At 39.5% G+C, this 25,555-nt stretch overlaps 2 protein-coding genes across 26 annotated transcripts in view; one reads left to right on the top strand and one right to left on the bottom strand.

The window, feature by feature from the left end:
* LOC117553681 (focal adhesion kinase 1-like) overlaps positions 1-19,625 on the top strand; it is a 60,054-nt gene extending 40,429 nt beyond the window's left edge. For 11 of the 25 annotated variants that reach the window (XM_034227708.1, XM_034227698.1, XM_034227703.1 and 8 more), the window contains 12 exons: positions 2,227-2,338; positions 8,143-8,220; positions 8,747-8,929; positions 9,468-9,593; positions 11,966-12,028; positions 14,069-14,108; positions 14,477-14,571; positions 14,777-14,785; positions 15,960-16,115; positions 16,574-16,654; positions 16,771-16,856; positions 17,441-19,625. In XM_034227708.1, the coding sequence (XP_034083599.1) occupies positions 2,227-2,338; positions 8,143-8,220; positions 8,747-8,929; positions 9,468-9,593; positions 11,966-12,028; positions 14,069-14,108; positions 14,477-14,571; positions 14,777-14,785; positions 15,960-16,115; positions 16,574-16,654; positions 16,771-16,856; positions 17,441-17,567 (1,156 nt within the window). In that variant the 3' untranslated portion in view covers positions 17,568-19,625. Of the gene's footprint in view, positions 1-1,060; positions 1,197-2,226; positions 2,339-3,633; positions 8,058-8,142; positions 8,221-8,746; positions 8,930-9,467; positions 9,594-11,965; positions 12,029-14,068; positions 14,109-14,476; positions 14,572-14,776; positions 14,786-15,959; positions 16,116-16,573; positions 16,655-16,770; positions 16,857-17,440 lie in introns of those variants that run through there. The other 14 variants (XM_034227716.1, XM_034227715.1, XM_034227717.1 and 11 more) reach the window with 7 other exon arrangements.
* An 80-nt stretch (positions 19,626-19,705) lies between these two features.
* On the bottom strand, positions 19,706-24,224 carry LOC117553690 (prostate stem cell antigen-like). Its single transcript, XM_034227730.1, has 3 exons — positions 24,174-24,224; positions 20,920-21,042; positions 19,706-20,684 (listed from the first exon to the last, which is right to left on the bottom strand). The coding sequence occupies exons 1-3, from the start codon at positions 24,220-24,222 to the stop codon at positions 20,467-20,469; spliced, it is 390 nt and encodes a 129-aa protein (XP_034083621.1). The 5' UTR covers positions 24,223-24,224; the 3' UTR covers positions 19,706-20,466.
* Between the last annotated feature and the right edge of the window lie 1,331 nt (positions 24,225-25,555).

The following is a 25,555-nucleotide window of genomic DNA, read 5'->3' as shown; positions in this document are numbered from 1 at the left end:
GGTGGGGGAGAATGCGTTGATGTTGCCAGGTGAAGTTATTGTCGTCACACAGATTAATGCATGATGCAATTTACCGTTTGGACTGTGATGGCGGATTTATTCATGACTGGTTGTCTGGATAAAAAGGATAACAAAGAGTTACAAAAAGTGTTACAATGCAGTTATGCTTTACAGTTCTCCTATTATACTCTTTTTCATCAATATATTATAGGTCTCGGATATATACAAAATATGTCTCTGAGTCTTAAGTGTTTTGCTCCAAATACCAAACAGATCATGCATTGTAGCATCCCATAATCCCCTCTGTTTCAGCCCTGTTTCAAAAGTGCTGATTCTCTGTCTGTTACTTTAGAGAAAATAAGGAGCCCCTCCCCTCTGAGAGATATTTGGTTAAATATAACACAATGGTGCTCTAGGAGGAGATTCAGGTGATAAGGTGGGGGGGGGGGGTTACCTTGGTTGGTGATTGGCTAATGGTTACACAAGCCAAAAAATCGTTATGACATCACTAAGTGCCCAAAATCTGATCAGCTCATTTTCAGACAGGTTTTTATATAAATGGATCAGGACAAAAAGAGAGTGAATCTTTTTTCCTGAAACTTTCAGAATCTCTTTCCACAGAGTTTATGTATCAAATACATGGAAAAGTGGATTTTGTATAATAGGTGACCTTTAAATACTCTTTCTTTTTTTTCGCTGATCAAGAGAAACAATGGGAAATGTAAACCGAAATAATAATAATAATAATAATAATAATAATAATAATTAATTAAACTAATATTCAGATTTGTATGACTTTTTCTATCTGATTATTGTAGTTGTTTAAGCCTGTGTTCATGTGTTTTAACTGCTTAATAATTTAGTGGAAAACTGAGATTGTTGTACATATGTGTGTTGTGATGGAAGAGGAGCTGACAGGAGATTGACTTTGACAGGTGCATGAACACACACACACACACACACACACACATACACACACACACACACACACACACACACACACACAGCGGGATACATAAGAACAGAAGGGTAATGCTGTTACCAGAAATAGCTCTTGTTGAATAAAGGAGAGTAGAAAGAGTGTGTGACAGTGTGTTGGATTGTTCATCCAGTCAGTCTTGTGTGTGAGGAACCAGCAGCAGCCCGTTCCTCTGGGAGTCTAGGTTTGGTTCAGCAGCAGTTTTCCCAGGGAACAGGTCAGTAAGGATCATTTTAGCGGGTAAATTCAGTGTGGTATCTTTGGCGAAATAAGACCTTAAAAAGTGTTGGGTTTGGGCCGTGGGACATTGCTTAAACTTGAATGTGTTTCAATAGAATCTTATGCACATAAATGTATTACTTGAGTTGCTGTAAAACAATTTATTTTGGCGTAGATGCCTTAGCAGCAAGACATGTCATACCAAAAAAGGAATCTGTTCCTTTTATGATGTTAGTAGTTTCTGTTTTGATGCTCTGTACAAAGAGTGGGATGAATGCCCCTTATGCCTGAGTTAGTGTGTGTGTCACAGCAGCACACAGTGAATAAGCTGACATCATTAATGCTGTGTGTGTTCATGGAGTCAGAGTCTATGAGTTTTCTTATTTCTAGGGGACAGAAAACCACCCAAGCTGACAGTTTTTTTGCAAAAACCCTGTGATGTGTTTATATAGTAGTGTGAACTAGGATATAAAGTAATACATGCAAAACTCAGTACCTCATATTTTCTTTATTGGGTCAGGTATTTGTTGTTCTGCTTGTTTCATTTAGTACATTTTGTAAGCGGTAGGTATTTTCATCATCTGGCTGGTTCATTTAAGTCCTTATACACTTGTACACATTATACATAGCCTACTCTTAACATTTTTAAAGCGACTAAGATGATTTCATTGGCTTGTTTAATGTGTGTTGTGTATGGTCTTTTTCTATGTGTTTTTTACTAACTGATGGCCTGGTTTTTATGGTGAGCCAATATAACATTTCCAACCTGGTGGACAATAAAGCTACAATCTATTCTAACACAATAGCAGAATATGCTGTACATAATATTGTTTAAGATAACTACAATATGTATTAATGATGAATACTAAATGTTAATTTATGCTGTAGGTGGTCACAGAGACAACACTATCTACTTATTTCTCCCAGTTCTTCTTTTTGTATGTTCCAGTGGTAGATCAAAATCAATTCAACAAGGTACCAGTACTGTTTTGTGTTTGATCATCTTGTGTATTTGTTCTCTTTTCCAGCACTATACTAGAGGAGGAGAAGCTCCAGCAGAAGGAGAGGAGCAGGATGGAGATGAGGAGGCAGGTCACTGTATCTTGGGACTCCGGAGGGTCTGATGAAGCACCACCAAAAGTAAGGCACCACCACACCACATGTTTGTGTCTGTGTGTGTGTTTATGTTGGTATCAGTGCAACAGGTGTAGTAATAAAGTGTCTGTTGTGTTTGTACTGTTGGCAATGAAACGCCCTGATCATTGTGACCCATGCTCTCTTCCGTTAGCCTCTCTGATATGCTTCCATGTTGAGTTGGTGACATCTTTTCTGTTGTCTGTTTTTGCTGCATCACACTTGATTGTGACTGTTCACCATTTAATATCGAGACATTACAATTATTCAACTGGTAACTCTTTGATTGAATAAGTCCTCTAGTTTGAACATGCAAGGTTTCTGCAGAACCCCTGTAATGTTAAATTATTTCTGAAGTCAGTTGTAAAGTATGGTTTCCTTACTATGATCAAATTGAAAACTATACATGTTCATGCTTTTGAATCACAACTTTTCAAGGAATGTTTGATGCATGTAGTTACAGTTCCATATTATAGGGGAAATGCGCTTTCACATAAATAAGCAAATGTGGGTCCATTGACTCTGGCCTTTTGCAGCATTGACATGTTTTTGATAAATTGAATATGTTTTATCTGAAAAGCTTATGTTTTGACAGAATGTAGGCATTTCTTCTTGTGATCACGTATTATGGTGATCTTGCAGTGGGAAGGTTATTGTTCATAAAACATTCTAGTATATTAGAACAAGGGAGACATATTTGATTTGTGTTACAGTATATACATATGTAAGCACTGGATCATTATCTTGCTTTTATTTTTTTATAAAATTAAACCATTACCTTCAAATGTGTAATGATGATCAGTTTCCTGAAAAACATATATGTACTTCTTAATTCGTTCATAATGACCACCCCCACTGGCGCCATCCCAACTCACAGCTTGTTTCCCCAGCTGCTGGCTGCTTCTCCCTCTCATGCTGCCCCCCCTCATGCCCCTGCTGTTAGCATCTGCTAACTGCTACTCTTGGTCATAACTAAAGCCATATGTGTTGCAGAGTAGTTTTAGGTTTGAGAGATTTGCTAGTTTAATCATGCTGTTTTTTGTTGCAGGTTTTAGTAAATGCTGCATTTTGTTTCATTGAGAACAACATTAATGTAAATACTTTGCTTGGAGGGAAAGGTTTTTACTTGTTTGTAAAACATGTTATGCCCTTCAGAGGCACACTTGCTGTATGGCTTTGGTTACAGTCTTGGCTTCAGCTCTTCCCTGTCTGTCTCACCTGTCTACTACATATCTCTATCTTCTATGATACCTTTTTTATTTCCTTGTGTTCGTCCTCTACCCTTGTCTATCTTTTTGCAGCCCAGCCGTCGCCCCTCCCTGCAGCCCACCTTCAGTCTGGACTGTCTTTCTGCTCCTTCACCTCTCCACCATTGCCATCAAAACCAGCGCTCTGCCTCACAGCTTTCCCTCTGCCTTGGAAACCCTCATCCTTCGTCTCCCTTCACCTCTTCTCACCTACCCGCTCCTCCGCTCTACTTATCATCTCTGCAATTTCCCCATCACTTTTCCTCTGCTCCCAACCCTCAGCCTCAATCACTTCCTTTTCAAAACTCCACTTTTTACAATCACACTTCCTCTCAGCGCAACAATAAGTTTAACCCTGAATCCAAATCCGGCTTATCCCTACGGTCTCATCCTAACTTCTACTTTCCACCTCACAACAGTTCAGAGAGCTGGTCCAATGGCAGCTGTCCAGACAAGACAAATCCCCCCACTAACGGTCACCTGCTCTGTTCATCCCAGCCAAAGTCAAACATCTCCCATCCCTGGCTCTCCTCCCCACTCCTCTCCCAATCGAGTCCTAACTTAAACTCTTTTCCCCGCAGCCTGTCAAATATTTGTCCCCACACCATCCAAAACATCCAGCCAGAGTCAAATTCTAATCCTAAAACCCTAACTCTGCCACGCAGCTTTCACCCCGGCTGCAAAACTAATCCCAGCACTCCTTTACAAACTGACTGTGACCCCCAGCACCAACACCCTGCTGTGCAGTCATGTGGGAGGCCCCCGCTCGTCTCTCCTGCCCCCCTCACTCTTCCACGTACAGCGAGACCCTCTGCCTGCTCTCTGTCCTCCGCCCACCACCATCCACCCAGTCGAATGCCACGCCTCCCTGTAGCTACCAACACAGCTTTCCCCATCCCCTGCTCTGAAAGACACACGAAGGCAGGTGGTGTACTGTTAACCTGAGCTAAAGCTGTTTTTATAACTACTAAAACAAACGTGTGTGTCTTTATCAAAAAAGTTGCAACATTCAAGAGTGTAGCCCCTTTGATGAATATCCAAGGGAAGAAATTCCAGATTCAAAGAATTGATTACAGACTGCTGATACATTGGATGGATTAAAAATGGCCTCTTTTGTACCTGTAATCTATTTAACATTACATTACATTATCCAAAGTGACTTACAATAACTGCATTCAACCATAAAGAATCTTGAAATTAAATTTCTTATCAATCTATTTTTTTAAGTGATTTGTTGTTAATGAAGTATTCATGACTACACAATTAACGTTTAAAATTCAGAATAAAGACATTCTTAGGTATTATTTATTAAAAGTATCATTTGGTGCGTCACTGCAATCAGTCCCTTGACTTTCCTTACCTTCTAATTTCCTTCTTTATCTTTACCACATTCGTTCCAAAAATAAGCCCAGTCTGAACTACACATATTTTAAGAAATGTTGCAACGGTTTTTGTTGAATGAATCAACAAGCGCAAACTCATTTGTGAATCGTTGAATTGATGAACTGAGTGCAGTGGTTTTTAAAACAATGCTGACAACACCAGTGACTTTTAAAATGAGCATGTTTTTGCATGACATGTTTTATTTGTGTTGGACATGCTGCTGAAGGTCCTCTGTCGTGATTGAATGTAGTTTCAGATATTTATGTTTGTGTCAGGCATTGTGTTGATGTGACCTGGGATTAGTGTAACCTATTTCTAGCCTGTTCAGGGTGCCCCACATCAATCGTAAATCCTGTGACCAACAGTCAGACACCTTGCACACACGTAGGACTTAGATACAGTAAATCATGGATAAGCCAGAAGACAAATATGCATCATTTGTCTAAACTACCTTTAACCTGCTTTGACATTTCAATCAAACTAAAATGACATAGAGCAAGGTCAAAAGAAAACGTGAAATACTTTTCTTTACTCTAGGGGGAACCCAAAGTCCAGAACTAATGCTGCTATAATTCAACAACTTTTCCACTCCACAGAACCGGGTCTCAGCCTTGTTAAGGAGGAAAGCTATAACCATTTGATATAGTTTAACTCGTACTACATTCTGTTTTGAATTAAGTCAAATTGAAGTTTGTAATTATTTGTGATGGCTAGGATAAACAGTTGCTATGAATACACTCTAAGAGTTACCTCAACGTTCTGTCTCTACCAGCCTGTTGATTCAGAGCTGGCTCTCTGTCACCTTGACCTCTGGCCAGTAGTACTACACATGAGTTTGTTTTGATAGGTGACCCTGTTTTTGGAAGGAGCGTTTAGTCCTCCCACTGAGCTGTAACTTCACCCTACCTCCTACATGGAAACAAGTATTACTTTCAATGCTTATAAAGTGTTTAAAACACACTTTCATGTAAACATATAGGAAATACTGCTGAAATCAAAGATATTTCTGGTGCCATAGGTGATGAAAACATAACAAAAATAGCTGCATACAATAAGATGTGCCTTTAGTTAATGTTCTGTTTGGCCCTTAGCTGAATAACATGTTAAATCTTTACAACAGCTGGAATAAATTCCTGTTGTGAGTCTGTTTTCTGAGGATGGATGAATGTGTGGGAGTCGATGAATTGTGCCCCAGAGTGATACATGAAGTCAAAAGAAAACCTTAATTACATTGTGCTGCTCGACATACTTACAATTCTTCCTAGAGTTATGCCATGGGTCTACATGTTAGTAACAGCAGTATGTGTCTCACAACAACAAGTTCATTTTGAAAGGAATCGCAATTACAGTCTACAAAAGATACTGCCCTGAAATAGTTAAAATGCTCAAGATAATGAAAAACAGATTTTCTTTTGTCAAGCGCCGTGTTTAAAAACAGTTTCTTAAAACCCCAAATATAAGACACAATGGATACTTTAATGTCAGTTTCCTTTGTCCCAGTGCACAAAAAAACCACATGGTGTGCAAACAGAAAAAGATTAAAGAAAATAGATTGTAAAAAGATAAGTACCAGTACTGTAAATATAAATACAGGTTGTGTAAGTGATGCCTAGTTTTATCTGGTAACATTGACCTTTCCCTACACAAAATGTGTATTTTAAAGTAGTCTGTGTCCCACATACCTGTGGATTAAGATGTGTTGTGGCAAGCCATGGATATACATTTTGATCAGATGCTGAAAATACACCCTAAACTGACGTAGTGGTAAAAACAGGGACCCCAAACTCAGCTATCAAAAAAGCAGGTACCGTTTTTCAACATTGCATTATTTATTTATTTAGCCATTCATTCTTACATTCAAATATTCATCCAAAGTGGAACAGATAGTTACCCATAGCTGTCTTACCCTAGTGCAACTACTTCCTCATTAACCTTCCTATCTGTCTGTCGTCCCTGTGTTTATTTTGCCCTTTTTAAACTGGGTATTCCCCGGTAAACCTCCCTCTACTTGGATAGACTACCACAGGCCTGTGAATCAGTTTCGGGACGATTTAAGATATCATTTTGTTCTTGTGAAGGAGCCCTGTGTCCTTCCATGTGTGAGCATGTTCACAACATGCTGTACGTTTCCCTCTGTCTGCCGCTCTGTTTGTCTGGTCTTTAGTTTCTCTGTCTTGTCTGCTTCTCTATGTCCTCCCTCCCTTCCTACTGTTTTTCCTTTTCTCTCCCCTTCTCTCCCTCCCTCCCCGTCTTTCTCTGCTGTCTGTCTCCCTCCCTGTGTGTCTTTGTGTCTTGTCTTGCTGTCGGAGGTGTGGTCCAGAGAAAGCTACTATGAGAGCCTGTGGAAGGTAGAGGTTACATCACTGCTGTGCTAATGAGCTCTGTGTTAGAGAGGTGTAATCATAAAGAGAGGGGAAACTGCTCATCAACTTTCAACAGCTTCATCACAACAAATCACCAGAAACCAAGAGAAGCAACAAGGGTGTGGGTTCACCAAGCACTTCTGTTTTTAGCTACTAGCCCAATGCAAAGGAATACAAATCAAATAGAGACAAGAAGCCGACTCACGCTCCTCTTTAACCATCAGTAGTTGGCACAAGATAGTAAAACAATTTCTTATGTTTTACATTACTTTTTAACCCTTTCAACACAAATACTTCCAAATAAGAAGAACAACTGTGCTTTAAAGAGAAGTCTTTGGTGAACTTGCAACCATAACACCTTGTACACTCTGCATCACATCTAACCACAGACCCCAGGGATGAGTAGAACAGGAATATCACATACTTTATAACAATAATCCTTGGATTTCATTGTTTGTAACATAGGGAAACTATGTAGTGCCATTTCGACTAACAGCTTGCTGGACTTGCAGCCCAGTGGGTGTTCCCTTTGTTTTGATTGACAGCTAACCCAGCCACACAAACCGCACCGAGGGGTTTGTGTGTGGATTGACTGAATGACCCCGGTGTCCCGTCCTCTAACGATTATCTTGGGAAAACGATGGACAAGTGTTCTAACTGTATTATTGTTTTTTCCCCCCGTCTTTTTTATTCCTCTCTCTCTCTCCTCTCTCTCTCTCTCTCTCTCTCTCTCTCTCTCTCTCTCTCTCTCTCTCTCTCTCTCTCCTCTCTCTCTCTCTCTCTCTCTCTCTCTCTCTCTCTCTCTCTCCGACTGTAGCCTAGCAGACCAGGATATCCTAGTCCTCGCTCCAGTGAAGGTTTTTATCCCAGTCCCCAACATCCTGGACACTACCAGGTACGCCAGTGGCAGAGACTTTGTATATAAAAGTAACATTTTACTGGGATATAAAATAGTAATACACCCATATTTAATACTACCCAGCCAGTTGTTTCAAAGTACCTCATATCCGCTCTGCATTGACAAACTACATCGTTTTTTATTTATTTAAACAATATAATATTGTATTCTATAATCATTTTTAAACTTTTGAAAGAGACATTCTGCATACTACTTTTTACTTTTACTCAAATTACAATTTTCTCAAAATACTTTCTTTCTTTAGTACCATTTCGAATTCAGGACTTTAACTTCTAAAGGAGTATTTGTAGAGGATGGTCTTTATACTTTTACTTAAGTAAAGGATCTGAGTGATTTGTCCACCAATTATAACATTGAAAGATATAATGTATAGCACATTTGAAAGGATTTAAGGGTGCTAAATGACCTATAGTTACTAATAACAAAGGTGAAGATGTAATCAAAAGAGAACTGAAAACCGGCTAACCGTGTTCTTTCTCTCCGTCCTCCCTCTCTGGATCAGATGGCAGGATACCCCGGCCCTCACACCCTCCCCTCGGTGCCCAGCGCCCTGTACCCGCCACAGGCCACCATGCTGGACACACACCACGCGCACACACACCCCCGCCACCACGTCCACACACACTCTCAGCACCTTCCTGTTCCGCATGGACACGACATGGCACTATGGGGCTCAGAGATGGAGGTAGGAGACTCATTTTACACTCAAACACTCACATATACACACGGGTAAATTAAGAGGATACAACTTAAACTCACACATATTTATTATTTTTGGTTAAGACACAGCAGGTTATTCATCTAGCTTGCATTCATTACCCCTCAATGACAGGAACATGGTATTTTTATAAAGCTGTTTTTGTTTGTTATTTAAAAGTATATAATTTTCAAGTGTTAACAGTCATACAATATTGAATATACCAGTCGAACGCTTAAAGATTCAATATTATTAGGATAATTGTACATCCTCAAAAGACATAGTGAATAAAAAGCCCCACCTGCATAATGAGTCCAGGGCACACATTTACAATATTATATTTAAATGGTCCTATTCTATGGCCCATTTACACCCATTATTTTCAGTGTGTGTCCATCATCTCAGTTCAGCCTCTCATCTGTCTGGTGTATGTGTCTCTGTGTGTCCCTGTGTTGGTGTGCACGTCTGTTGCTATGCTTGTCTTTTGTTGCATGCTTGTACTGTGTTTGTTTGTGTCGGTGTGTAGGACAGGGCAGTAGACATGCAGCAGTGTGTAGGCCAGCAGTGCCTGTTTATGGAGGAACAGCTGATGATACAACAACAGCAGATGGAGGAGGACCAGAGGTGGCTGGAGCAGGAAGAAAGGCTGCTGGTAACACTCACATTGGAAAACACACTCTCAGACACACATATACTAAGAATGTAACGGTTCATTTAACATAAGATTTTGTTTGATACTCTGAACTCTGTTAGCATAAACTTCAGAGGCAAGTAAACAAAGATTTAGACAATGTCATTCAAGTTTATTATAAGACCATTTAGATTTTTTCTATTACTACTTCAAATAAATGTAAGATCAGATGCATCCTTTTTTATTATAAAACAATGGAGGGTACGTATATATATATTTCACTGAAAAACGGTAGAGTATAGTGAATGGCTACATTTTTAATATCCCTAAGTATTTTTTGTTAGATATTGTTGTGCATGGGGAAGTGTTGTTGTTGATGCAAAGCTTTCTCTCTTATTTGCCATCCTTGTCAGTTGTGCTGTTGATTCTTTTAATTTAAGTCCCATGATGCATGTTGCTGTGTTTTTGTACATGTGTTAATGGACTCTCTGGAATACATCACATGCTCCTCAAGGACAATCACATTTCCATACATTTGATAAATATAAAACAAACTAAAGTCATTTTGGAAATTAACATATCATTATGAGTTAACTCCCTCAGAGGTTACGAGTATTGCATTGCATTCCTATTGGAGCCAAAGCAAGACAATAATCTGTGACCAGACACCAACTTCATTTGGATACGCTGTTATAAAACATGTTCTTTTTTTTCATTGCGATAAATAAGACATACAACATTTAGTGGAAAAACATCAAACATATGGTACATTCAAACGACCTCGGGAAAAAACATATCTAATAGTGTGTGTGATTCTCAGCTCTATGGTTTTACATACATACAATATTACAGCTAACTATTCTAGTAAAATTATCATACAAAGAAAATGAATGTAGTGTGTATTGCTGTCTGATGGAGCTAGTTGCTTCTGATGGAGACCCGCTGACAAAAAGAGGGGGAGGTGAAGGAGAACGATTTCATGTAGGATGCATTTTTCTGTGAACACTGATTGAAGGGTCTCTGGGGTTTTTGCTCAAGTATTTTATTGTACATGCTTGAGAGGGAGAGAGTCTGAAGGCAGGTGTGGCCTGTGTGAATTCCAAGCTAATGATAGGCTTAGACAATCTGACAGCCCAGTCAACAGTCTGTCTTTGACCCACAACCACTAACTGACAACACACAAGATTACTGAAAAGCTAGGAAGGCGTATATTTATGTGAGTGTGTGTGTTGGAGGCTGGCTGGTTTTTATAACACTGTCACTTCAGGGAGGGGCGAGAGAGAGGGGGGAGAAAACAGAATAGTTTGGGAAAGAAGGGTGAAGACGTGCACTTACACTCTGACGGCTCCTTGGCAGCGTGCTCCATCCCTCCTCCCTCCTCCTCCTCCTCTCCTTCCCTCTCTCCATGCGTCAGATATAAGTGTGCTGCAGGCAGGAAGCTGGAGTTATATCTGAATTCATGTCTTGATGAAACTACTGGCACAGTCATAGAGGCACACGGGCCTATAGAGAGAGATACAGTAAGATCAGAAGCTGATAGCAACACAGACGCAACAAATCGGACACAAACGCTTCATCAGACAACTTTGATGAACTCAAGGGCAATGCTGGTCTTCAAGTCCTGTCTTGGAAAACTGGTAGGCGACGCGTAGACCGCGTGAAAGTTGTGTGTGGGGGACATTTGTGTGTTTTATTTTGGCGTTTTTTCTAGGGATTTTTGTCAACCTCAAATGTTTTACTTAAATTGGATTGTTTGCCCTGCACTTTCGGATCCTGCAGCTTTGTACAGTATGTATGCGGAGACTTTGTTTTGGATGCATAAGTTAGTACGTTTATTTTTAATGTGAGTTTCACTGCTGTGTTTCACTCATTCATTTTCTCATTCACATAATCATTGTAACACTTCAGATTCAACTTTGATTTCAAGAGCTGGGAGTCACTTTCTCCCTTTTTAAAATATCAAAGTAGAATATAAACTGTCTTTTAATTATTAATTTAAGGGTGTTTTTATTTCCATTTAGTCTTTCACTCTAAAGGCTTTACATGGCAGTTTTTCGATGGGAAATTATTTTTATTCAAATGCAAGATGACTTCTAATCTACTGGTTTAAGTGACTCAAATTGCACCGTATACTGTATTGCCCCAGTCTTCCGACAGCATGTTATTTGGAGCTGGAGAAAAACTCCCAGGAATAAAACTGCAATACTTCCTTTGAATACACTCAAATAAAAGCAATGTGACTTTTGTGTCAATTGGAAAAACTATTTCCTAAGTGTTAATATAGAGCTTTGAATCTGCCTTGTTTAATATCTAATTGATATAAAACAAGTCTAGTGCTTAGTTACTTGAATTATGTAGATTTTATTTGTATGTTTATTTGTTTGTGTGTTTAGAAACCAGACTCTAGAAGCTCTAGAGGGAGTCTGGACAGAGAAGACGGTGGACCTCAACCACCGGTAAGTTACTTTCTCCATCTGATTTCTCCTTCCAGCTCACTGTTAGTTGGTGTTATTTATGCAGGCAGTGGGACAATAATAGTCATTCACACAGAAACATTTTGACAAGAAGGAGTTCATATTTTTCCCCTTAACGAACTGTGCCTCACATCATTTTAATTTTTACTGTCACCCTCATGACCATTTGCCACACATTAAAAAGGGAAGTTATTTTTCTTAACGGTTTGTGTTTTTAAGAGAGAAGGATGTCTGATAGTGACAAATGTTGACGGAAGTCCACATTCTGGTTGGACTCACTGTGATTGGCTGTTTGTTTGGATTAGAGCTAGGGGGCATTGATCCAGGGACAGGAAATAACCTGTCGGGGTGGGGTCACCACAGAGGGGTCAATGAATTCCCACAATATCACCAGTTATTAATAGGGCACTGTTGCAAGAAAACAAGTCGCCATCTTTGTTCTTCTTTCTATCCCTGTGTTACTCCCAGCACCTCAGCATGCTGGCAGTCTGTAGTCTCTGCTAAAGACTATCCACACTCTTAAGAGCGTCAAAAGTACCATGAGAGGACAATATGGATGGATCTTGTCTTATCTTTGTCTTGCAGCTGCAGCTAAAAATACGAGTGCCACTTTAACTGGATGTAGTTTTCAATACTTAGTTTCTTACTTAACTTGCTTGCTTACCGTACTTACTTGGAACACTGCTTTCTTTGTCTTCAAGCTTTACTGCATTAAAATAATCACTACCTACAACCTCAGTATGATTGTGTTCAGACCTGCTGCAACATCAGTGTTTGTAAAGGAAGACAAAAAAGACGTTTCGTGGCCTTCACTTAAGAGATTAGCAGCACAGTTATTTTGTTGAGCACTGTGGTGTAACTGAATGATTTGCAGTGACAGATTCACAGTTTTCACTCAAAGATGTTTTTACTGAGCAAAACATAATCGTGATCATACCTTTTAACACAGATGGTATTAAAAGTAACTCCATCTCTTTCTTCCCTCCCTGTAGTCTTGTTTCTTTTAGATCCGCAGGCATCAGTGTTTTGCCCTTCTGCGATTACGTTGTTTCTCCTAAAACAAAATAGTTTTGTCGATCAGAGCTTTATTGTTACTTTATCCCAGTGTTGGAAGAGCTGAGAACACAGCTGTGTTTTTGATGCCAGAAAACGTTGTTTTGCCATGGGCCATATATTTCTGTCTCTGCAATTCATCTCTCTGCTTGTCCTCCTCCCATTGAATGGCTGTGGTTTGTGGTGGAAAATTGTGTGTGTGTGTGTGTGTGTGTGTGTGTGTGTGTGTGTGTGTGTGTGTGTGTGTGTGTGTGTGTGTGTGTGGTGTGTGTGTGTGTGTGTGTGTGTGTGTGTGTGTGTGGTGTGTGTGTGTGTGGTGTGTGTGTGTGTGTGTGTGTGTGTGTGTGTGTGTGTGTGTGTGTGTGTGTGTGTGTGTGTGTGTGTGTGTGTGTGTGTGTTGTGTGTGTGTGTGTGTGTGTGTGTGTGTGTGTGTGTGTGTGTGTGTGTGTGTGTGTGTGGTGTGTGTGTGTGTGTGTGTGTGTGTGTGTGTGTGTGTGTGTGTGTGTGTGTGTGTGTTGTAGTATTTTGGGGTGTTTGTGGTTGGCAGACCGCAACACTCTGAAATGATTTCTCACACAGAAAAAAACAAACATAGATATTCAAGAGTAAATATGGATAAGCATCAAATCAAAAAGACATGCTGTGGGTTTTATCTGGTTTTGAAAGGGTAGCACTAACAAAAGAGGTACATTTTTTTCTTTCTCCTAGAATGTTTTTGTTAACATAAGTAACACAGTGCTAGACCACACACTGCTGAGAACAGAAACAACTCCTCGACCGGAGATGAGGTTGTGGGTTTTACAAGAACAAATTGAGATGCTGCGTCACGTGACAAGTACATTAAACTGGATTCTCTGCATTTTTCACAACCCGGGATTTTGCGTGTGAAGTTCTAAATTCCTATTTTATACTTTCTTCATATGTGTTGTTAACCAAATGTTTTGTTGTTGTGTTTGTTTGTTTATGCAGACGGGAAACCAGCACATATACCAGCCCGTTGGGAAAGCAGGTAATAGACTATTCTAGAGGAAGTGAATGGGCAACATTTTTTGATTATGAAGAAATAGTTTAAGGTGTTTAGTCTAGCAAAATCAGATTTTCAAATGTGAGGAGTCACTAGGAATGTATTATTTGTGGTAAAAACAAAACTTTAACGACGTCACATTTCGTTTTCATAGGCTTGACTATAAATTGATAATGAAAATGTTTTTCAGTTGGAGATCCAAATACCAGTTTGTACGAGTACGAACTCATACAGTAGCTAGTTGTTCCTTCAGAAAGAGCTGCTTACGAAAGTACTATTTGTCCAGTAGTGGTTTGGAGACTGTAAAACTGTGAGGAAGAATAATTTTCACTTTTATATATCGTTTCCTGCAGAGCATGCAGCTCCCCCAAAGAAGCCCCCCCGACCCGGAGCCCAGAGCAGTCTGGCCTGTCTAAACACCGGAGACAGCTACAACGATGGAGTCAAGGTACAGTAACACACAGATCAGAGCACACATACATACTAATATAAAACTCACCTCAAAGGAGAGCACCCACAGACAAGGATACATTTACTAAATATTTGGTTTGCATGTTTTTAATGCTTTAATATTTTCCTTGTATCTTCTTTTCCTTTGGCTGCTACCTCCTCCTCCTCTTCCTCCTGCACTCTGCCTTACTGTCGGCCTCTAGCCCTGGCGGGTAAGCAGCACACTGTCTGTGTGTGTGACTGTGCGTCTCGTCTGCTAGTCTCTCATGCCCATTTGATTCCTCTTTCAATCAAATCTTTGATCTCTCTGTCCAACAGATTGTTGTTATCATATAAACACATAAACACATTTATCACCCAGTGCCAATTATTGTGTAAATACCAATCAGGTTTCTTGTTGTACTGTTTTTTTAACTCTAGCTAACATCCAAATCCAAATAGTTTTGCTTGTTGTCTTGTACTAATATGAAGTTGTCCATTGTTTAACATTTTGAACAAAGGATGCACTTAGTATTTTGTTTTCTACGCCATGGTGAAATACTTTGTCAGAGTAGGATCCAAAATAGTAATATAAATGAAAGAGAGATCCCTCCTCCTCTATTTTTTATTTTTAAAGTTCCTTCCTTCTTGTAGCATGTCAAATCTTAATGTTGTAAACAAGAATCAGATTGTAGTATTTTTTCAATTTGTATTTATTAGAATTGTATTTGAAGTAGAAGCTGGCAAGGTTCAGAGCTGTAGTGTTTTGGCAACAGGAGGTGTCTGAAACAGATAATGCAAAAGAGACATCCCTCTAAAGGGAAGAGGTAAAGGTAAACAAAACATGTAGAAAGACCTGCGTTAAGGTAATAGACTTATTTTGGTTCTTTTAGCAGTGCTGAAAATCTAATTCAGTAGCAGTTCAAGCAATAGTATTTGTCTTCACAATTTGATAGTAAACTGATCATTTAGGGTAGAGCAAGGTCAGGGTTAAATGGACTCATTAGTTACGTATATTTATACCAGAGTGCTACTGCCATCTAGTGGCAAAAACAGAATTACAAGTATTTTGTGTCAGATCTACATCTAATATCTAATATCTTATCTAATAGTTCACCTATATTAGGGTTTGTTTTTTATTTCGAGCTGTTTATCTACTCAGATATTTAAGTAGTGTTTTGTCTTTCAATTTCTACCACCGTATGTGCAGCAAAGTTAACCAAAGTCATGATTCATGTGTCATCTCGAAAATCATTCAGGATTTTTACATTTGTACAGACTCATATTTCTCATCATCATTGTCTCAACTTGTTATCTGTGTGTCGATGCCCTCACACAGACCTGTGGGTGTTTTTTTGAAACACTCCGCCTGTGACTCATTGCTTCCTTTGTGCTCTCCTGGTTCAGCTGCAGCCTCAAGAGATCAGCCCGCCCCCCACTGCCAACCTGGACCGCTCCAACGACAAAGTGTACGAGAACGTGACGGGATTGGTCAAAGCTGTGATCGAGATGTCGAGCAAGATCCAGCCAGCTCCTCCAGAGGAATACGTTCCTATGGTTAAGGTAGTCGAAGCCCTCAAGCTCTCATTTTCATATTCATCACTATTTGTCAGAGGGTCGCTGAATTTACGGTTTCACCCTCTTGAGCCGCAGACCTCTGCCTTAAAGATTTGAAAGTATTAACATATTGGTGCTTATTAATCATTTTTGACTCACCCGGTAACCAAACAGCAGATCGGTCCTTTTAGCCTCACAAGAGGTTGCTTTCAGTTGTCGTATCTTTGCTTATACTTAATGTATTTCTCCACCCTGGTTATCTCTATATATGTAGGAAATATTACTTAAATTCTCATCTTAACCTGGTGTTTACTTAATCACTTAATCATATTTATTTTATATTTCTTCATATATATACAGTAAAAAGGTATATATTTTTTAACACCATGTGAGTTGATTCACTTCCTAATGTTCTGTTTCGAAGGTATCATTTTAAAGTACTACGGTCTGTGTGTGTGTTTCAGGATGTGGGTCTGGCGTTGAGGACACTGTTGGCCACAGTGGATGAGACTCTACCACAGCTTCCAGCCAGCACACACAGAGAGGTAATTACACACTCTTGTGTATTTTTGTAAAACGCTTGAGTAGTTTGGTATCATTTATATTGGAATAGTATCATTTAAACCAGATTGATACTTAATGATCTGGTTTTCTTCTACAGATTGAGATGGCACAGAAGCTCCTGAACTCTGACTTGGCAGAGCTGATTGGGAAGATGAAGTTAGCCCAACAATATGTGATGACCAGGTAGCTTAACTAGTTACAATATTGTATTAGTAATGCCTCATTGCAGTGCTTAATGTTGACATCATGAAGTTGCTCCTAGTCTGCACACTGGTGAAGCACACATTCCTGAGATGCCCTTTTTTATTGTTTTTAAAAAATATATATTTGTTTTAAGTCTTGTACATATTTATAATGCATTGTTTGAGATATCTGTGAACCAAGTTTTTATATTACACAACCTCATGAATGAAATTGGGATTGTCGATGAGGTTGACATTATTATTATTATTAATATGACATTAAAACCTTTGAACCTTCAACCAGCCTAAATTAAATGGGGGCAGAAACAGGGGGGAGAGACTATCCTCTATATGTCAATGTACTAACAAGACACAAACTTTAAACTCAAGCAATGGTGCAAAAGCTTCAGAAACTTCCAAAATAAGTATCTGGAATGGAGGCACTTTAATAAAAAGAAAACTCATTATGCTTTTAGAGGACACATTTTAGAGAACTGTATAAACAGTGGCTTTAATATTTGCCTCCCATTAGTTGTATCTGAATAAGTAATCTTTGTGTGTGTGTGTTCTTCTGCTCTGTCCCAGTCTGCAGCAGGACTATAAGAAGCAAATGTTGACTGCGGCTCACGCTCTTGCAGTTGACGCCAAGAACCTATTGGATGTCATTGACCAATCAAGGCTCAAAATGATGTCCCAGTCCCGCCCACACTAGCCCTACGACAGCTGAGCTGACCAACAGGACTTGGTCTATTATTTAAAAGAGAAAGCATCATTCTGGTAACTGTTATCAATGGAGAATTAGAGTTATGTCAAGTGAGAGTTATCGGAGCTGACTGCTTTATGTCAAAGGAGAACGGCTCTGATCTTTGTCCATGAAGAATCATTAGATGTTGTATCCTGTGTAAGCCGAGGTCTTCTCTCCACCACTGTGACTTTCGTAACACAAGAACAGTGCAAATCACTTCCTGAATCAGGGACCTGGCAGCTTCGCACTCTCTGGACTGTAATGTAATGATGAGAGGAGGAAAAGCAAAAAGGAGAAGATTTTAGAATTATGAGACTGAGAAGAGCCTGATTCCTGGGGTTCAAAGACCACCAACAGAAACACTATCATGGGATCTATTTGGATCTGGAAATGTTGACACCGGGTGAATTAGTCTTCGTCGGATAACACTCAAAGCCATCAGACCCTGATCAGACTGCGTTTGATCTGCACCATATCTGCATGAGCCGTCAGCCATTATCAGTACATGTGTGGATATCGTGTGTTGTGACCCCTGGATGTGACATTTTTCCTTTGTTGAAATACCTCCACATCGCCTTTGGTTCTTCTGAACGGGCACTTCAATCACATGTTCAGCTCCCGGTGCTTTGGGTGGATGCAACAAGGACATTCACAGTAAAGACAGCGAAGGCTTGGTTTGGAGAAGCAGCCTCCATCGCTCCTCCCGTTTCTCTCCTCCATCCACTCCCGTCTTCCCTCCGTCCCACCAGGTTTTATTTATAGACTCAGACATTGCAGAGGAGGAGACGGAGGGAAAGATGGGTATTGAGGACAGTTCTAGTGGCGGTCTGCTGCCTGAAGAAGAAAAAACACACTTTTATCGTCTTTTTTCTCTATTTCACTCACTTCCTTTTGACTTTTTGTTATCACTGTTCCTCTCTGTTGTGACGTCTTCCTCAGCTCCTCTCTGAGCCGGTTTTTAAAGACTCCAAAATGTGAAGAATCCAACTCTGTCTGTGTAAACACCGCAGTCAGGAAACACCCGCCTCGCACTCAATTTAGTTTAGTCTTTTTATTAGCTGGCTCCATGTTTTACGTGTTCACAATCTTCTTCCTTTTTACTGAAAACTGTTTGTAACAAGCAGATATTCAATCCCAGCATTGACTCTGATGAGAGTTAACACGGAAACAAAAGAAGGTGGATTTTGAGGATTCACTCTGAGTGACTTAATACTTCCAATTTGTCTTGGAGGTAGAAAAGGACATCATGTCTCAGACTAGTCACTGGGTGTCTCATCTCGTTTCTTCCTCCTCATCGACAATCCCAATTTCATTCAGTTCATCAAACAAGACTGGTGTCATGCTGTCCCCTCACCCATTGGTGTCACAAAGTGAATTTACTGGGGACACAAATAAACCTCACAACTGGAACTTATGTGCTTTGAGTTTCGAAGTTACTGTCAGGTGTAACTCTTAAAATATGTTCCTCTGAAAACAGTCCCCAGGGAAACACACACACACACACACACACACACACACACAGTGGAGCCACATGACTGGAACTTGTCTTGCAGACACAAAACACTGAACTGAAAAAACAGCAGCCCACACGTCGTGTCTTTGTTAATAGTGACCCCACATGGAGTATGACATACTTCTATATGAAATATACTGGTGGCTGTACTGGTATAGCATGATATACTGGTATGAAGAAGAGCATATTTGCACAGCACCAAAAAAATATCGTACTTTTTTTTTTTAACCCTATTTTACCCAGATTTGATCTCCAGGTTTAGGCAGCAATTACACTGTCAAATATCTGGGTGTTATAGTGGTTGAAAAAAAGGTTAAAAAAACTATCTATTTGATCTTGTCGTTGCGTAAATCTGCTCATGTTGGTATCTTGTAAGCTATACTGGTGTGAATCACTGGTGAATTGTACAGAACTAGTAAACACTGGTTTTTATTTTGTCTTCTGGGCTAAATCAGCCATCTTGTCAAATAGGAGGAGGAAAAAACAATGAAATAAAAAAAATAATGACGAAATTGAAGTCAGATTGTCCACATTATTTTCCATTAAGAGGTTTATTTGAAAACGTTACATTTTAAGCTTTATATCTCCAGTAGATACGCTATATATAGATGTTATCTAATGTACATGTGGCCATTTGGAGAAGAGTCACTTTGATGAAGACCATTTTATTTTTCTCATTTAAATGCATTTTCTTACTTACTTGTAAGTTCTACAATGGGTTACTTTAAGTTATTTGGGTTGCCTTCAAACCTTCAATTCTAGAAGTTTTACACAGATTTAAATTAATTGTAAAACCTGAAAATGTCCTCCTCTGGTTTCAAAGTTGCAATTTTGTATCAGGAATAGGAATTATTTGAAGTCTTTTATTACCAAAAATTAGAATTTGGTAATCCCGTAATTGCAGTAAAGTTTTCAAAAGGGAGAATGAGGTCTTCCTAGAAAATTCTGCATATAAAATGTAAGGTTGCATATAGGCAAGACAAACTGCTGCATAGTTTATGAGATTATGACCCTCTGAATTCATTTTTGAGCTGTAGTTTTGTAAGAATAGTACAGCCTGAAATTCCTCAGATTTCAAAGGAAATATATAAGAGCCATAGCCTATTGCATTATCTATGAAGGCTTTCACATATATTAATCAGTATTCATAGGAAGGTCAGGATGTAATATATTATACTTGTGAAGACAGTCTTAATAAGAAGATGTGTGTGTTTAAAGCGTAACTCCAACTAAAGAGCATACATTACATAAAATCACTATTGAGACATAGACATTTATAAAAATACTTTTCTATACAGAGCAGCAGTGTAACTCCCATATCGTCTGACAGCATTGGTCGTACGACCCGCTGACTCAGTGTGACAGCAGTAATAAAGCAGCTGCAGTCAGCAGCAGCAGCAGCAGGGTGGTGTGTGTGTGCATGGACTCTGCTCCGCTGAAGTTACATAAGTTGAAGATGTTGCAGCAGTTCACGGTGTTCCCGTTCCCGTTGGAGTCGACCGAGGCGGACCCGGCCGCCCCGTTGCAGGTCGCCTTACTGGCACACGACTTTGATATGGCTTTCTTAGTGCCTGAGACACACAGCAGGTTATTGGAGTGAGTCATTATAGTTTCCCACATTTTGCACAGGCTAAAGTTGAAAATATACCATGATAGACCAAAGCTTACTGTAATTATTAAAACAAACCCTACTCTAGATGTAGGTCCCATAACATATTTTACGTAATAGCTGGATCCCAAAAATCTGCGGTTCTTTACATTCATTGACAGGATTATGACCAGAGTAATTTAGTTTTTCATTGTTACCTGCAATGTCGACGACAGTCATGCATATGTCCAATGGCGCCAAACACATCTGAGTGTTGTTGCTGCCGTTGCAATCTTCATTAGTCGGCACAGAATTGCACACATAGCAAGAGAGTGACAGCCCTGCAGACATAAGGACAACAGATAGACAGAAATATGAGATTTACAGTACACAACATGATATAGTACGTCTCTTGATAAATAAATAAAAACGTTATATAAAAGCATAAGGTCATCATGCTAACCGAAGTAAGCCAATACAAGCAGTTTTAAAATGTGTGTGTCACGTTTTTACATGTATATCAAGTTGCTGTTTGTATGGTTGCTTATCACTGGTAAAAGTAGCATATTCCTGAAATGTAATTATACTAGAGTCCAGGGGAAATCCTGATCTGTATAATTAGGTCTTGAACTTAATTTATATGTTCATTCAGACAATCGTAGCCTAGGTCATCATGATGCTTTATAGCCCATGGGCGTAGGAAGCATCCTGGATGTGGGGGGGACATTTTTAACGAAGGGTTTGGGGATCCCCCCCACGAAAAAAAAAATAGATTTCCTGTATTCTGGTGCGTTTTAACAGGTGGTTTGATACTTTTATGTGGCTATACTAGCATGAGGAAAATGATGGGTACATTTTGTAATTTTATCCAGTTGTAAAGAAAGGAAACATATTTGATTATTAATTCAGAGCCGTCTTTGAATTAATAAAAAGCAGTTTAAATGCCCATTTTTTGTACATTTATATACAACGATAAATATGTGTGAGTGCATTGAGAGATATTGTTGTGTAGAGTCATTTATATATAAATCGCAAAATACATTTGTGAATCCTTCTGTGAGCATTTATTAATATTGAGACTGATCTGACTCCATACAGATGTTAAGTTCACCTAGGAATGGTATCGACTTAAATGTTCAAAAAAATGTTGCTCTTCTGTCTATATTGATCATATGATGCCCCTAGACTGAAATGTTTCCTGTTCAATATCCCCACTGATTTCCTTAAAATTCTGGAATGAGAGTCCACATCACAATTTACTCTCAACTGTCATTTCCCTTTCATCACTCATCTCAGCAACGGACCTCTCTCCACTGTCCCTATGTGCTGCCTCTGACTCACTCTCAAGCGCCTAGATGTCAAGAGAGGTGGTGAAGTGATCATTATTTATTGAGTAATATACTCTTTCACATTGAATCATAACAAGTCATACTGAATGTAAATACAACTGACTCTAAAGTAAGTCCCAGTATGTGGCATTGGACATTTTGAAGACTCAAAGCCCCAAGCAGTAGGTAGAATATTAGCTATGTAATGTGCACAGAAAATAAATAGTTAACTGAATACTGGGATGGAAATTGCCTATAAGCACTCAGTAAAACATAAACACACACAAAAAGCTTCTGAATGATAAGAAGTATAATTAAAACATAATGCACATTACCATTTTGAGAGAGAGTACCTAAGTTAAAGAAGAAAATAATCTCTTATCGAACTGAGGCTCCAGTAAAACACACTGACTGCGTCTCTACATGGACATCATGGTGTTTACATGAGCACAGAGAGATCGGGTTATTCATGTTCCCTGTTTACATGATAAATACTAGTAACCTGGCATTTCGATGCCTTTTCTCATCTAAACTATTCAGTATTTGTATCTCTCTATCATGACATAAAGACGAAACTCCTCTCCAGAAGTGAGATGCCGCCGCCGCCATCACTGTTAACTGATTAACTGCTACCAGCTGATTACTTACTTTCCTCTTCTTTGAAAAAAAATGTTCTTATGTCCATGTTGTCTGGGGGAGAAAACATATCAAACCAAGAGATCGTCAGCTTTGATTTTCGCTGTATTAACCATTTCCTGAACATTTGGTGTGTGTGCCTTACCTCCGCTACCGGCATCGCTTCATACAACAGATCTGAGCTGTCCAACTATGACAACACTCCTTGAACATGCGTGCATGTTGTTAATTCACAACATCGAGTGGCCTGTGTTCGTCGTCCATAACATACGCCTGCCCATACCATAACCCCACCACCACCATGGGCCACTCGATTCACAACATTACCCTAACCCTAACCCTAACTCTACCACTCACACCAGATACTGACTGGTTTTCGGACCCCCCCAATAAAGCAAAAATGCACATTTCAGAGTGTCCTTTTATTGTGGCCAGCCTAAGACACACCTGTGCAATAATCATGCTGTCTAATCAGCATCTTGATATGCCACACCTGTGAGGTGGGATGGATTATCTCGGCAAAGGAGAAGTGCTCACTATCACAGATTTTTTCAGATTTGTGAACAATATTTGAGAGAAATGGTTATTTTGTGTATATAGAAAATGTTTTAGATCTTTGAGTTCATCTCATGAAAAATGGGAGCAAAAACAAAAGTGTGTTTATATTTTTGTTCAGTGTAGAAAGACGGCAACTCCCAATGACAGCATTGTTAAAACTTGTTTGGCTTGCTTCTATAATTATAAAGATTATTGAAAACAAGGCAACATACTGTTCCTCCCATTCAGGTTGTTGTTCTGCTTTCTTACCTCATAGCAAGAGACCAAAGGCGCTAAAGACTCTGTGTCTTAGAAAACGTACTTAACCACTTACACAAGTTAATTATTAATAATTTAATAACTAAATAAGATCAGTACTTTATCACAGTGTTAAAAGGGCACCAATCATCTTTAGCAATATTACATATTACAAGATATTAAATCCCCTCTCAGCTTATGTTCCTTTAAATAGTTTGGACATATTTAAGGATCATTTATTGTCATTTTTTAAAAACAGGTTGTACAACGAGATACAGCAGTAGCATACAGTCAATCTATGCTACACAATAGAGACATGATGAACAAAACCATAAAAACGGTAGTGCATTCAGGTAGTGTATATCTTAATGTACATTCATATTTGAAGATTTTTAAAAAAAATATTAACAATGATGATAACCTTTAACCAAGTCTGTTTGACTTCACTCCTATATAATTCACATTTTTCATCTTAAAGCATTCTATATTTTCGTTTGCAACTGAAAAGGACTTATTCAGAGTGATGATTTTAGTTTTTTGCAAACCTTAGGCTAAAGCCCTCTGGTGATCATCTACAAGAACTATTTATAATGTCACATCCTCTGAGCTAAGCCGGGTGTGTAACCAAAAATGTGTAGCCACAAATTAGTGTGTTGGTGAGACAAGCCCCTAACCCTTCAACCTACCGTCCAAACAGTCTGATCTTAGCTTACCTGAAGGGACGAGGACGGAGAGGAGCACAAAGCTGAGCAGCATCTTCATGTCAGCGGTGAGTGTGTTTCACCACCTGAACCTCTGCTGTCAAACCTGGTGTCTCATGCTGTGGGTGTGTCTGTGTGTGTTTGTGGTATCTATTGTTTGTTTTACAGAAGCACCACATCACCGCAGTTCTTCCCACATCTTCAACTACCATAGTGTTACTGGAAGCGTCGCACAAATGTCATGTGTGTGAGTGTGTGTGTAGGACATTCCTTGATCTCGCTGTGGTTTCACAGATACTTCACCTTTTAAACCAAGTGTTTTCTTGTGGTGCTGAAACAAGTATTACATTATGACTTTCAGTATGTTCGGCTCAACTTGTGCTGCAGGGCTTCTTCGCGTGTGGACTTTATTTGTCTTTATAAGGCTGGTTCTCCCTTTTATATCTAATAATAGCCTGAATAAATACATGTAGTACGAGAAAGTACAGAAATAAGAAAAACAGGAGTAAGGTTTAGACATTAAGACATCAAAACTTGTACAGATATGCATAACAAAGTGAAAGTTGTTGCTCATAGTGAAGTAACAACAGAATTATCAATGAGTAAAAGTACTTATTATGCAGATTGGTCCATTTCAGAATAATATATGATGTGTTTTTATTAGAATTATTGATGCATTACAGTGTTTAACAAAGCTGGTGAAGGTGCAGCATTCCTTTGTATACTGCAGGGTAGCTTGTGAATTTACTCAAGGTATAACTAAAGTCTGATTAAAGTGTTGATTATATTTCACATAATTGACCGAAAGAACGAGATCGCGGATACAAGCGGCCGAGATGGGTTTTCTCCGCAGGGTGGCTGGTGTCTCCCTTAGGGATAAGGTGAGAAGTTCGGTCATCAGGGAGGGACTCGGAGTTGAGCCGCTCCTCCTTCGCGTCGAAAGGAGCCAGTTGAGGTGGTTCGGGCACCTAGTGAGGATGCCACCTGGGCGCCTCCCTAGGGAGGTGTTCCAGGCACGTCCAGCTGGGAAGAGACCAAGGGGTAGACCTAGGACCAGGTGGAGGGATTATATCTCTTCGCTGGCCTGGGAGCGCCTTGGGATCCCCCAGTCAGAGCTGGTTGATGTCGCCAGGGAAAAGAAAGTTTGGGGCTCTCTGCTGGAACTGCTACCCCCGCGACCCGACCACGGATAAGCGGAAGAAGATGGATGGATGGATAATTAATCAAAATCTGCAGGGTGGAAGTACAAAGTAGCAAAACATTTAAATACTCAAGTAAAGTATAAGTAGCTCAAAATTGTTCTTAAGTACTGTACTTAAGTAAATGTACTTAGTTACGTTACACCTCTGCTGTAATTCACCAATTTCATAGACCAAGAATATTCAATAATGAAT

The sequence above is a fragment of the Gymnodraco acuticeps genome, unplaced genomic scaffold (assembly GCF_902827175.1).
Source record: "Gymnodraco acuticeps unplaced genomic scaffold, fGymAcu1.1, whole genome shotgun sequence".
Taxonomy (NCBI): domain Eukaryota; kingdom Metazoa; phylum Chordata; class Actinopteri; order Perciformes; family Bathydraconidae; genus Gymnodraco; species Gymnodraco acuticeps.
This window is presented reverse-complemented; position numbering and strand designations above follow the sequence as displayed.

Excerpts from the sequence above, each read along its gene's own strand:
- LOC117553690 (XM_034227730.1), bottom strand. The coding sequence starts at position 24,222 with ATGAAGATGCTGCTCAGCTTTGTGCTCCTCTCCGTCCTCGTCCCTTCA. Across the intron at positions 21,043-24,173 it reads CTCCGTCCTCGTCCCTTCAG|GGCTGTCACTCTCTTGCTAT; the intron begins GTAAGCTAAGAT and ends TTATGTCTGCAG. Across the intron at positions 20,685-20,919 it reads GACTGTCGTCGACATTGCAG|GCACTAAGAAAGCCATATCA; the intron begins GTAACAATGAAA and ends TGTGTGTCTCAG.